General features: G+C 41.2%; 1 protein-coding gene across 1 annotated transcript; it reads right to left on the reverse strand.

Annotated features, from left to right (window-relative positions):
- Positions 1-1,110: 1,110 nt before the first annotated feature.
- SEPTIN1 (septin 1) lies at positions 1,111-12,112 on the reverse strand. Its single transcript, XM_032238199.1, has 11 exons — positions 12,052-12,112; positions 11,864-11,954; positions 7,895-7,981; positions 7,671-7,794; positions 5,873-6,007; positions 5,201-5,318; positions 4,794-4,895; positions 4,576-4,675; positions 4,297-4,462; positions 3,187-3,271; positions 1,111-1,482 (listed from the first exon to the last, which is right to left on the reverse strand). Exons 1-11 carry the CDS (start codon positions 12,052-12,054, stop codon positions 1,402-1,404), a joined length of 1,092 nt encoding a protein of 363 aa, XP_032094090.1. The 5' UTR covers positions 12,055-12,112; the 3' UTR covers positions 1,111-1,401.
- Between the last annotated feature and the right edge of the window lie 2,324 nt (positions 12,113-14,436).

A 14,436-nucleotide genomic window follows, 5' to 3' on the forward strand; every position in this document is an offset into this window, starting at 1 on the left:
TAATTTTCCTAGTGCCCTCTTTTAGTGGCTTCTTACCAATTCTTGAACTCTGATATCAGCATTCTTGCAGAAAATCTGTAGATATCATTGAAAATATTTGATTCTCATGTTAAACTAAGGCATGGTTTAATCATGATGGGTTTGCCTGTCATCCCAAAAAACACTCCTCCGTGACAAAAGGAACAAAATAGTTGAGTGAGTTGTGTCAATTCAGCCAAGGTGTCCCGATAAAATGATCCTGAATAAATCAGATTTGGATTAATGATTGGGTAGTATTGAAAAGCAGCTACAGATAGTCCTTAGCTTACAACCATTCATTTAGTGGCCCTTCAAAGTTACAGTGGCACTAAAGAGTGATTTATGACCATTTTTCACATTTATGACCATTGCATAGTCACATGATCAAAATTCGGACACTTGGCAATTGACTCATGTTTATGATGATTAAAGTCCCAGGGTCTTGTGATCACCTTTTGCGTTCTTCTGACAAGCAAAATTAATGGAAAGGCCAGATTCACTTAACATCCGTGTTACTCACTTAACAACTATGGCAAGAAAGGTTGTAAATTGGGGCAAATTTCATTTAACAAATGTCTTAGCAAGAGATACCTTCGGGTCAATTATGGTTATAAGTCAAGGATTATCTTATTTGATTTGGACAAGGCTCAATCCCAAATCATGAATGGATCATACTTTATAGATATAGATATATAAATGGGCGTTTGTATGTGTGTATGTTCCAGCATAACTCTGGAACGCCTCAAGCAATTTCAACCAAACTTGGTACACAGATGACTTACTCTCTGGAAATAAATATTGTGGTGGTAAGATACCCTTAACACCCCTCGGGATGTGTGTTCTGTTAAGATACAGCCTGTTGTGCCTTAAAATGGCTTCTACTGTGCAGCATAGTGGAATTGCCATGGTAACGGCTTCACAGTGCTCCACATGGGGGCTCCCTCTGGGAAGGGGGAAAATCCAACATTAGAAATTTATTTGGTCCAGACATTTTTCCCTATAAATAAATACCTGGGCAACGCCAGGTTATCAGTTAATACCTTATAAGAAAGAAATTGGAAAAGAATATCTTTAAAAATTCCAGGTCTGGCACAGATTCAAAAGTTGCATTTTATTGAAGAATTTTGAATTATTATTGAAGCACTACTATGCTGGCAAGTGAGAAATGCTCAGGGTCTTAATGGATGGGAAAAGAGGTCTGTGTGTAAGGAGGAGAGAGGGACGAAGGAAATAATTCCCTTTTCCACTTCCCCAAGTACACAGTTCATTTGCCAGAGCTAACGTGGCCATTTCCCATAGCTGGTGAGCTTCTCTTGACCCAAAGATCAGCCAGGGGGTTTCTCTTTTCGTGGATTCCTCTGATTCTTGGGGAAAGTGGCTGTTTCACAAGCTGTCGCATTGTTCTCCCTTGTTCTGTAGCATCTGCTCCTGCATTTTCCGTAACATTTCCTGCATCCGACGGAGCTGGGAAAAGCAATGGAGAAATGAAAATTTGCGCTCTCAATGCAGCCTTAGTCTATTAAGCAAGAGCAGCTGAGATTTGGGTGGGGAAGTTGATGGATTGCCCTGGGCAAAGACAATCATCCAACCTGTGCCTAGCCTTACTAAAGGGCAGGAAACCTGCATTTCCCTCTCTCTGGCTGGCAATTGTGAAATACATTTGTCTTTTGTGAGGTCCTTGCTGCTGTCTTAAGCTTGGTTGTTTCCTTGCAGATGTTTCGTTACCCAGCTAGGTAACATCATCAGCGCTTAAATGTCTCTGGTTTAGACATTCACACCATGCTTATCCCAAAGGTGTAACACAGTCCTTTCAGCAGTTGAAAGAAGGTCCCACACCCATTTGCACTATTCAGGGGTCCCTGAGGACACAGATAAACCTCTAAGTAGTCTTCAAGGACTCCTAGAAAGAGTGCTAACAACCAGATGACTGCAAAGTATATAAATCTTTTCATTCTCCACCATTTAGTCAAAAGTGAAGTAGCAAAACGCCTTCAAGGAAAAACGAAGTCTAGTTGCCTCTTGAAAAACCACCTTTGGGACTATCAGTGCTAGTGTGTATGTAAGCGAGTGAATCCCTCTTTGAAGGAGATGGGTGGTTTACAAACATGAAGTATATAAAAATAAATATAAGCAGGAAGCAAGCTACACTGACCAGCACTGATGATGTTACGTAGTTTGGGTAATGAAACATCTGCAAGGAAACAACCAAGCTTGGGGAGTGCCAAGGATTCCACAGTTCAAACCTGATACAAATATTCTTTATTGGTATATTTGTTTTGTATAAGGGAAATGGGAGAAAGTGTTTTGTCTTTTCTCTGGGAGATCTGGGTTTTTTTTGTGCATCTGATTGTGTAATGGTGTGTTGGAATGACCTCGGGACAGTGATGGCTAACCTTTTTTTCCCCGTGTACCGAAATCATGTGCATGACAGCACGTGTGTGTGTCCATATCCACAATGCAATGCACTCTGTGCATGTGCGCACAACCTCCCCACCCACCCACCCCACATGTGCATGACCCCCTATGCATGTGTGCGACCCCCGCTCCCCATTTTGGGACTATAGCCTCCTGAAACCAAAAACGGGGCACGGGGGGGAGGGTACCATGCACCTCACTGCACATGCGCGTGCGTCTCCCGCATGCACAGCAGAGATCCAAAAATCAGCTGGCCAGTGAGAGGAACACACACATGCACAGTGGAGATGACCTGGGTGATGGCTTGCGTGCCACAAAGAGGGCTCCATGTGCCACCTGTGGCAAGCGTGCGATAGGTTCGCCATCAGAGCCTTGGGGCCTGGGGAAAAGCTGTAGTCTGAATTAAGACATGGGAAACATGTCAAGAGGGAACCTCCCTAGTTTCTTAGGCTGCAAAGGTGAGGGGGTAGAGATGTTATTTCAGGTTTGCAAGATTCTGCCAATGTAATCTTAGAATAAAGTAGAGTGTGTGGGTGTGTTTCTTGTCTGGACTACCTCGCAAGACTGACAGGTTGTCAAGGGGTTCCCCTGCAACTTAGAGGGAAATCAAGAAGGAAAAAATGAGATGGAATGTTGCAGATGTCCATCAATTCTCCTTTGCCATCAACCCTATCGCTTGCGTAGTTGGAAAATTCGGTCCCTCAGGGAACTGCAAAAATTCGCACAACGGTCCTGTTTCTCTTTGTGACTTACCTCCTCATCCTTCTCGCGAATTAATTTCTCCGTGTCGGACATAGGCAGGACAGGCAGGTCAGTGGCACTCTGGCGTGACAGTTTCCTAGCGATACAGGAGTTTAAAATTTCACTGTGTCACATTCTTACTATGTATGTATGATTTGAAAAAAAAAAAAAGACATATGGCTGTTTTTCACCGTTAACAACCTTTGCAGCATCCCCATGATCATGTGATCAAAATTCAGATGCTTGGCAACTGACTCATATTTATATTTATAACCACTGCAGTGTTCCGGGGGGGGGGGTATCACGTGGTCCCCTTTTTGCATCCTCCTGACAAGCAAAGTCAATGGGGGAACCAGAGTCACTTAACAACCAGGTTACTATCAACTGCAGTGATTCATTTAACAACTGTGGCAAGAAATGTCATAAAAGGGGACAAAACTTAACAAATTCTCACTGAACAACATAAATTTTGGACTCAATTGTGGTTGTAAATTGAGGATTACCTGTATTGAGAGACCGCCTCCTGCCAATTACCTCCTCGTGACCAATTAGATCACATAGATTAGGCCTCCTCCGAGTTCCATCTGCCAGTCAGTGTAGACTGGCAACTACGCGGAGGAGAGCCTTCTCGGTAGTAGCTCCGACCCTTTGGAACGATCTCCCCGTGGAGATTCGTACCCTCACCACCCTCCAGACCTTCCGCACAGCCCTTAAAACCTGGCTATCCCGTCAGGCCTGGGGCTAAAGTTGTAACTCACCCCCACCCGAATGGTATGAATGTTGTGCTCTATTTTAATTATGTTTTGTTCTTATGTGTTACTGTTTGTACCCCCTTCCCTATAAGTTGTAAGCCGCCCTGAGTCCCCTCAGGGAAAAGGGCGGCCTATAAATAAACTTTAAACTAAAAAAAACTAAACTAAACTATTTAAATTGGTGCTTTTCAGATTTGGCAACATTTAAGATGCATGGGCTCCTAGAATTATCCAGCCAGGGGTTTTGGTTCCCCTCTTCTGCCCTATGCTGTACAATTACAAACCCAGCCAGTCCCTTGATTCATTCCTCCTCATCTGAGTTCTCTTAGCTAAATTCCCATTTTTCCCAAAAGTCCCAAAGCGGACTTACGCGCGGCTACTGCGATCCCGAGCCCCGGGTCTGGTGAGACTCTGAATGTACTGTGCGCGGTAATTTTCGTAATGAACCTCGTGGGTCACATCCTTCAGATCCTGCATATGAGTTTGAATCAACATGTTCCGAAGTTTAAGGAAGTCGCAGTGAGCAGCGTTCTCCACTAGGGGAAGAGAAAAGGAAACCAGTACCGCCTCTGACTTCCCACGGCACAGCTCCCTCTACTGCCCACATCACTCTTAAAAAGATTTTAAGAATTTTTAAAAAAAGATTTACCTTCCACTATTCCCCACGCATACTCTCTTCCCCGAAATCCTTTGCCCTTTAACTCTCCGACCACGTGGCTAGATCCAACGACAGCAAAAGGCATGCTCCTCTGCAGGGAGAAGGGCTATTTAGGATCCTTGGCTGCTTTAACTGTTAGACTTTTGGCCACTTGAAGAGGTGTGGACTACAACTCCCAGAATTCCCCAGCCAGCGAACAAGGCTCTCACCTTCATCTCAGCATCCTGAGTTTTGAACGCTTCGTCTTCATCGGAGTCACACTCAGGAAACTCATAAGTGCAGATGCTGTTGGCTTCTAACTCCTGCCGAATCTGTAATTTTAAAACAGCCTTGAAATGTAGCTACGGAAAGGATGGTGGGAATTTAATGCTGGTGTTTTTTTTCAGGTAGAATCAGGCATGACTAGGAGCTGGATGGGAGACCACAAGGAAATCTTAATAGGGAATTTTTGATTGCATGATTCACTTAACAAACTGCAGTAATTTGCTTAACATCCATGACAGAAAAGGTCATAAAATAGGGCCCAACTCTCTTATCAACCACTTGGCTTAGCAACAGAGAGGGGTCTGCATTTCCTCATAATCTACAAGATTTATTTATTTTTCTTGCCAGGTACCTTTTCTTTCTTTTGCTGCACTTCTTTCGGTGTCAAGCAATCTGCTTTTCCAATCACAGGCAGAATGTTGACTTTGTCATGAATGGCTCGGAGGAATTCTATATCCAGGGGGTGGAGCCTGTAGCAAAAGAGGAGGAGCCACAGGTTTGAATGCCCTTGGAAAACATCCTAGATCACGGGTATCAAACGCAATAACATCACGTGATGTATTGCCACATTTTTGCCTTTGTGGAACCGGGGTGGCACATGACACCTCTGACCCACAAGCCACCAGTTTGATACCTCTGTCCTAAATTTATAGCCAAACAACTAGATTCCTCCTCTTCTTAACTGATTATTTATTTCAAATAAAATAATAAATTCATCTACCAAAGATTGTACTGGATGGTGGGTACAAATGCTGGGTTAGGTTCTATCTGCTGTGGAGTTCTTGGTGTTCTCTGAGCTTGGTTGTTTGCTTTCAAACATTTAATTACCCTACTGGATAACATCATCACTGATAGTGAGTGTGGAGTTTGCTTCCTGTTTATATACAGTGGCTTGCCCTGGCTGTGTTGAACTAAGCTAACACTTGGCCTTCCTTTGGGGATACCTGGTCCTCCCAGGAGACCAGGGGTGAGGCTCTTATCCACTTTTCACTCTGCTTTACTCCTAAACTTGTGTACATCATACCCGTGCCCAAAAGGCGAGAGGACATAGAGGCAGCAATGAACACGGCCATCCTGAATATTCTTGCGGTCAAGGCCACTCTCATCCCGGAAATACTGTTCAAACTGGCCATCAATGTAATCGGCAATTGGCTTCCAGCTGTAGAATAAAAGGGAAAGAAAGAGAGCCAGTTTGTTCTAAAGCTTAAGGCACCAGGATAGAGAGCAGGAGACTGTGAGTTCTAGTCCTGCCTTACCGTGGAAGCCAGCTAGGTGACTTTGGGCCTGTCCCTGTTACTCAGCCCACCCCACCCCTCTCCCACAGGATTGTTGTTATAGGGAAAATAGGAGGAGGAAGGTTAGCCACATTAGTTATTTTTAAAAATAAAAAAGGCAGGATACAAATAAATAAATAAATTTGAGATAAGTCAAAGTTTTTTTAAAAAAAAATAGTATTTCTAGAATGTGACTTTATCATTGGAGATGATAAAATAAGAGAATCTGAAAAGTTTCTATCCAAATTTTTCCTCACATTTTCCACAAAACAAAATCAAATTGGAGTTAACTTTAATTTTCTTTCTTTCTCCTGCTCGCTTCAGTCTCTGAACTGGGTACAGGTACCCATTGACTCACAATGATCGATGTAGTGATTCTCCAAAGCTACAACAACACTGAAAAAAAGTCACTTGCAACCTGTCCCCACATTTATGGCTATTACGCCGTCCCCATCGTCAAATGATCAAAATTTGGGCCCTTGGCATCCAGCATGTATTTATGACTATTGCAGCATCCCAGGGTCACATGATTGCCATTTGCAACCTTCCCATCTGACTTCCAAAAAGCAGTTAATGAAGGAAGCCAAATTCACTTAATGACCGCATGATTCTCTTAACAACTACGGCATTTTACTTAACAACCGTGGCAAAAAAATTATAAAATTAAACTTGGTTTGCTTAAAGATCCTTCCTTAGCAATGAAAATTCTGGCAATTCTAGTGGTTGTAAGTTGAGGACTACTTATAATCTTGTTTCCTATTCTCTCCTTAATGTTTTTTTCCCCATACCTCTTCCAAAGTCATTTCTAAATCTGTTTACTATAAACTTATGCCAAAGCTTCTTTCCAATCAGGATTCTGTATACATTTTTTTTGTGAATAAGCATTATCTGGTTCAGTTTTCAGTTACAGAATTAAAACATAGGCAAACCCAGAGATTTATACTGCCTTATAAAACATTAGTAAGACTACATCAGAAATACTGCATCAAGTTTTGATCATCACATTATTTAAAAAAAAAGGAGTTGAAACTTTGGAAAGAGTGCAGAGAAAAGCAACAAAAACAATTAGGGGCCTAAAGACTAAAACATATCAAGAACTGTTGCAGGAATTGGATATGGCTAGTCTAGATGAAAGAAGGACTAGGGGAGGCATGATAGCAGTTTTCCAATATTTAAGGGGCTGTCACAAAGAACATGGGGGCATATCTGTTTTTTTGCACCAGAAGGCAAGACAAGAACAATGGATGGAAACTAATCAAGGAGAGAAGCAGCCTAGAACTAAGAAGAAATTTCCTAACAATGAGAACAATTAACCAGTGGAATAGATTGCCTTCAGAAGTCACTGGAGCCTTTTAAGAAGAGACTGGACAGCTATTTGCCTGAAATGATATAGGTTCTCCTGCTTGAGCCGGGGGTTGGACTAGAAGACATCCAAGGTCCCTTCCAGCTCTGTTCTGATTGATTGATTGAGATGCAAATAATAATTAATATACTTAATAAGACTTCCAAGATCCTTTCCAGCTCTGTTATTCTCTAGGTGCCTCTTACCACTCCGTATTGTCTATTGCATCCCCAAGTCCTGGAGTATCAATCACTGTCAGCTTGACTTTCACTCCTTGTTCCTCAATATCTACTGCATGTTTGACAATTTCCAAAGTCTGGGGGATCCTGGCTGTGAAGCAGAAAACAGGAAAGCAGGACCAACACTGAGGTCTCCTAATCAGGTGACTCCTTCAGGCCCATCTTCCCAAAATCATCAGCTTTTCTCTCACCTTGCGCATCTGGAAGCACTCGGTCCTTATAGAGATCAGTCAAGAAAAGACTGTTGATGAGAGTGGATTTTCCCAGGCCAGATTCTCCTACAGAATGAATGCAGAAAGTTTGGCTACAGGTAATCCTTTTTTATATATATAAGAATTTTTTATTTTTAATAAACACAGACAAGCAAAACACAAAAAAACCACCACAAAACCATCTTCCATTACAAATTGTAGAAAGTGTGTCAATTGGTTACAAAAAACTTTCGTGCATCCCTTCCACAATCATCACCTATAGTTTATATCAAGTTGTATATTTTAAATCAAATATATTTATATATATTGCTATCATCATACCGCAACCTTCATTTGACTATAATTGTTTTAACGTCCTTTTATATAAAGTATTCCAAAATTTAAAGAAAAACCACATGATGGCATTCCGTTATCTATTTTCAATATCATCCAGCAACATTACATCTTTATGACATATTCTAAATAAAAAATTGATTATATTTAATAACAAAGTTTCTAGACCTCCTTTCCTAATCACTGTTTACAATTTATATCCAATTTCCTTTTATCAAACCAGTACATATATACACATTATTTTTAACTAAATTTGACTTTTTTATTATAAACTTTCATACATAACAGAATTTCTAAACTTCCTTTAGTAGTCACCATTTGCAATTTATATCAAATTTTCTCTTATCAAACCAATACATATGTATACATTGTTATCACTATCAATTATTTATCTAACTATATCCATTATCACTTCATTTTTTACATAATGCTCTAAATTTAACTAAATTTGACTAATTTTTTATTATAAGCTTTCATATATCAACCTGTGTCTTTCTAGTAACAGTGCAGTCTTATGTCTTTTGCCATTTGTGGGAATAGTCTTCTGGATGTTTCCTTGATAAGATTTGTATGGACTTCTCTTTGCAACTTGTTGCTTGTTGCATATCTTATATAATCTCGAAACCCTCCATTTGCTTCTTTAATCAGCTCATCTTTGATTATCAATAGTGCTCCTGACAAAATTTATCTCCTTAGATCCATCAATTCTTCTCTTTTTTCTTCTATGCCTTGAAATCTGGGGTGGAGCTCCTGTCTATCTATCTCCCCTTTCCATATTCCACTCTTTCCATTTCCAATCACGTTCAGTTCACTGTTGGTATCAACAATTATCTTGTCTTTTTGTTCATTTTTCCCTTCAGTTTTAGGAGTCTAGCCTCCACTTTTTCCATTTGATGAACATTTTCAATTTTTTCATCAAATTTTAGTGTTTTACAATCTATGTTTTCCAATCCCAAACACTGCCACTCTAACATTCAAAAACTTTTTATTAGATTTGACGCAAGTTTATTTATAATCTTGCAAAACAAGGCTTTGTTTTCACTTCTCTCCAGCTGCCAATGAAGCTCCCAAAATGCACCTGTATAAACAACCTCTGTTTTTCTACTTATCACTCTCTATAAACAAGCTGAAGAACCTTGAAGTGCAAAGTCAAAATGATCAAAGCGAGAGAAAAAAGTGCAACGTTTCCAGGAATCAAGCCTCCAGCTTCCAAGTGGCAGTGTTACTTCCTTCCCCTCTGATATTACAACCCTCTTTGTATTCCTTTTGTATCTTCTTTATATTCCAGGCTTAAAAGAAACAAAATTGTTAAGTGAAGCAAAATAGGAAAAAAAAACACCATCCAAATCAGTATTATAAAAATAAAGAAGAAGATTTTAATCCATAGGTTAAAAAAATCAAGTAGAAGAAGCAAAACTAATCCGTTCACTTTAAAAAAAATAGGAAATATTTACAAAAATTCCATCCATAAAAGAAAATTACAAAAGGATAACACACTGTCCAGTGTAGCTTAATTTTGCCGCTTATTTTCTTCTGTTTCCAAATTTAATTTAGCTTTAATTTGGGGGGGGGGGCAGTCTCTTTTATAACAATAAGATTTCCTCACTAGATGGACATACTTTTTCTTTCCGCTTTCCTCCCGTTTCAGAGCTGTCCTTCAGCAGCTTTTGGCTGCACTTCTGTCACCAGCAAGAAGAGATTCTCTTGGATCAATCAGGGACTTTGCAATGTCCCTGAGATCAGCAAGACATACTCTTCCCTATCATCATCTCTTCGGGACAGTTTAGTTCCAAAAGGACCGTCCAGCGGCAAAAATATTGATTGCGATCTCGGAGCTCCAAGATCACATGTCGTGTCGTTGCAACGTCAGCTCCTGTTCCACACCCGGCTACAGGTAATCCTTGACTTATGACCACTGTTGAGATCAGAATTTACATTACTTGGCAAAACAGTTGCTCAATTCTATGTCCTTTTCTGCCACACTAGTGAATTAGTTTAGGTGTTAAGTGAATCACATGTCAAACAAACCCAGCTTCTTCTGTTGACTTTGCTTGTCAGAAGCCGCTTGGGGAAGGTTGCAAATGATCCCGGGATCCTTCAACCATTGTAAATGCTTTGTTGCCAATTGCCCAAATTTCAATCACCCGACTGCAAGAATGCAGGAACTGTTTACAAAAGGTGATCACATGACCCCAGGTCATGTCATAATGCATGCCAGTTGCCAAACATCTGAATTTTAATAACGTGACCATGGGAATGCTGCAATAGTCATAAGTGTGAAAAACTGTCATAAGTCACTTTTTGTCAATGTCATTGTAACTTGGAACAGTCACTAAATGAATGGTGTGTAAGTTGAGGACTGCCTATGTAGAAGGTTCAGTGTAAGTACAAGTTAGGAGTATACAAAGTCACTTCTTCATGATGATGTATCGGGTGAGTTGCCATTGGCTGGGGTCTCTGACATGCTAAGCCAAGCCAAGCAAATAGTCAACATAGTGTGTAACGTGTGAACTCAGTCATCTAAACATCTAACATACTACACATGTGGGTATCATTCAAGGCTGAATCAAGGTCCAGGGTATAATTTATGCTAGAAATGAATCAATGACCCAAATGCAATAAGAGAAAGCCTCAATTTTACCTTATCCAGGCCATGATGTTCAGACTTCGATTGGGTCAGTGGAGGAAGCAATGCAGGTAGTCCTTGACTTACAATCATTCACTTAGTGACCGTTCAAAGTTACAACGGCACTGAAAAAAGGGACATGACCGTTTTTCACACTTGTGACTATTGCTGCATCCCCCATGGTCACATGTTTAAAATTCAGAGACTTGGCAACGGGCATGCATTTATGACGGTGTCCCAGGGGGGTCATGTGATCACCTTTTGCAACCTTTTGACAAGCGAAGTCAAGGGGGAAGCCCGATTCACTTAACAAGCCTGTTACTAACTTAACAACCACGGTGATTCACTTAATAATTGTGGCAAAAGAGTTTGTAAAATGGGGCAAAACTCATTTAGCAAATATTTCACCTAGCAACAGAAATTTGGGGCCCCATTGTTGTAGATCGAAAACTACCTGTATATATACGCAAATATATATATGATTGTTCTCAAACTTAGCTCCATAAACTAGTACTAATTGCTCTTGGGGATCAGTCCTATTTAAGAATGATGAGTACTAGATGTTAACTGTATTCTGTCATATGCGCTGGTTTCAAAAGTAAAAACTGTCTGTCCTTAACCAAAGAAGAGGGAAACAAAATAAGGCACCGCCCATTTCCACCATCTTAAATTACAGCACAATGAGCAATTCTGGAGGGAGGAGGAGGAAGAGAAGGAGAGAGAAAAAAAGTCCCATTAGCTTGCTTCAAATGAATAGCAGAGGAAAGCTGTGCTCCCACTGGCTGCCAAGTGCTTCTTCTGAGTCTCATCTTTGAATGCTGCACCACCGCAGAACGTAGCGTGCCTAAATCAATTCAGGGAAAGAAAACAGATACAAGAGGCAAGGACTCCCTCCTGGGGAGAGAGCAGATGGGCTTGGTGGATTAAGATGGTGAGCAGGGACTTTGGCATTTCCTCCAATGGAGAAAGCCAGTGCTGCAACGACTTACCTGCTACCATCAGCGTGAAGTCGAACCCCTTCTTCACGGTCTTTCTGTGGACCTGAGTGGGCAACGTAGCAAAGCCAACGTAGTCTTTATCCTGGAGGCCAGATAAAGAAAGGTCATCTCAAGCCTTCCTGCTCTGAGGAAAGACGACAACGTTTTTTTTGCGGGGGATATTTTCTGGGTTCTCTTACCATAATGGATCGCCTGCTGAAGTGGTGAGACACGGCAGAAATGTCTGCTTGTGTGCGTACCTTCGTGCCTCTGCCCGCCACTTCCTGTGGTGGTGAAACAGGAAGCCCATTTTGCATCTACATCAAGCCCTCCACATCTCCTGTTGTTTGCCTGGCTTTCATTTCCTCCCGTTTCTACCTGCGGGTTGCCTTGCACTGAAGCTGAAAATACACTCCCAAAATAGTATCTGCTTCTTTTCTTTGTCTTGCTTGTGCCTAAGGAGCATTCACCTTCGATAATTTACCGCAGGGGTGTCCAAACTTAGGAACTTTAAGACTTGTGGGCTTCAACTCCCAGAATTCCCCAGCCAGACATGCTTAAGTCCACAAGTCTTAAAGTTCCCGAGAACTTAAAGTTCTTCGCTTACAACCATAACTGAGCCCAGAATTACAGCTGTATGCCATGCTGGTTATTAAGCGGGTCACCACACAACCGCATCCAATTTTATGGTGGTGGTGGTGATGGTGGTGATTATGGCAATTGTTAATCATGATCGTTAACCTCAAACACCATGATGGTTAAGTTTACAGCACAGTCGTTAAGTGAATCCATTTTAGCCAATGGGCATTTTTTTGCCAGAAGCCAAAAGTAAAGACTACAAATTTTCGGTTCTATGACTTCAAAAGTCGCTGTAGAAGGTCGTAAATGGAGGTGGGTTGCCAAGCACCCAAAATGCAATCACATGACCCAGGAGGAGGGGCGATGGCCATTGCAACTTGGAAATTGGGTCATAAGTAGCTCTGGGAAGGTTGCAACTTTGCAACCTCCCCTTTGCAACTTTGAATGGTTATTAAATGGCTGGCCATAAATTGAGTACTACCTGTACTCACCTGCATCCCTTTTTCTGCAGTGAGAAAAAGGCCCTGTGGATATTTGGCAGATGTTTTAAAAGCTATTTATGAGAGAACCAGAGAAAGGCAGGGAAAACAAAATATAAACAAAATCACAAATGGATGTCAGGTTGAGACGGCTGCAGACGGGCTTCAAATGTGCTCTGGTAGAAATAGTTTTTCATGTTCTCAAACACTGAAGTGATTTGCTGCTTCTACTTCCAAAAGGGTCAATATAAAAAGATTCCAAATCCCCAACGTTCCAAAAGCTCTTATTTTAAAAAAAAATTAAATGCCGATTCCTCCTCCTTTCATTTGAACCAGTAAGAACCGTGTGAAGCGGTTCTCAAACATCTAAATTTTGATGACACGGCCATGGGGAAGCTGCAATGATCATGTGTGAAAAACACAAGTCACTTTTTTCAGTGCCGTTGTAACTTCTAAAGGGGTCAGTATAAAAGCATTCCAAATCCTCAAAGTTCCAAAGCTCTTATTTAAAAAAAAAATTAAACACTGATTCCTCCTTTTTTCCCCTTCTTTTTCTTTTGCAACTCCCCCCACCCACCCAAGAATCCAGTATACGAAAAGCGGGTTATAAACCAGAGTGCATCCTCACGTTTATCCCTCCAGAGAGTCAGGGACTACTTCTCAGCATTCGGGGGGAGGTGTGCGTGTGCGCATGCGTGCGTTTGTCTTATTTAGCACACCACCAACTTTTCAAGCCTCCGATCTGTCATGTTGGACTCGAAGACCTCCAAGGTCTCTTCCAACTCTTCCGTTATTCTATTTTTTCCATGCTATGCCGTGCTTCAAAATGTGGATTCCAACTCACCAGGTCTGGTGTCTGCCTCTTGCACTTGTCCTTCATTTATGGGTAGTCTTCGACTTACAACAGTTCATTTAGTGACCATTCAAAGTTATGACAAAACTGAAAAAGAGATTTAAGACCATTTTTCACACTTCTGATTGCTGCAGCATTCCCCCCCCCCCAACCCATGGTCATGTGATCAAAATTCAAACACTTGCCAATTGATTAGTATTTAGTTGCAGTGTCCTGGGGTCATGTGATCTCTTTTTGCGACCTTCTGATGAGCAAAGCAAAGCAGATCCACTTAACAACCACGTGTTACCAACTTAACAAATGCAATGAATCACTTAACAACTGTGGCAAGAAAGGTCATAAAACGGGGTAAAATTAACTTAACCACTGTTTCACTTAGCAACAGAAATTTTGGGTTCAATTTTGATTTACAATCAATTTTGATTATAAATCGAGGACTGCGTGTATTGGATTCCTGGTCTTGACCCAGGCCAAACCTTAACTCTGGGGCCATTGCTGACTTTAGCATTAGGTAAAACAAACTTTTTGCTTTAAAAAGTCTTGGCTGAGTTTGCATATTTCTGGACGGCAGCCAGCTTGCTGTCTTGTTTGGCTGCCTGCAGTGCCAATCCTTGAATTTTGGTTCAGAAGTAGAAATTAATACCTTCTCAAATATTTCAAGTCAAGACTATGGT

This window comes from Thamnophis elegans, chromosome Z, assembly GCF_009769535.1.
Source record: "Thamnophis elegans isolate rThaEle1 chromosome Z, rThaEle1.pri, whole genome shotgun sequence".
In the NCBI taxonomy this organism is placed as follows: Eukaryota; Metazoa; Chordata; class Lepidosauria; order Squamata; family Colubridae; genus Thamnophis; species Thamnophis elegans.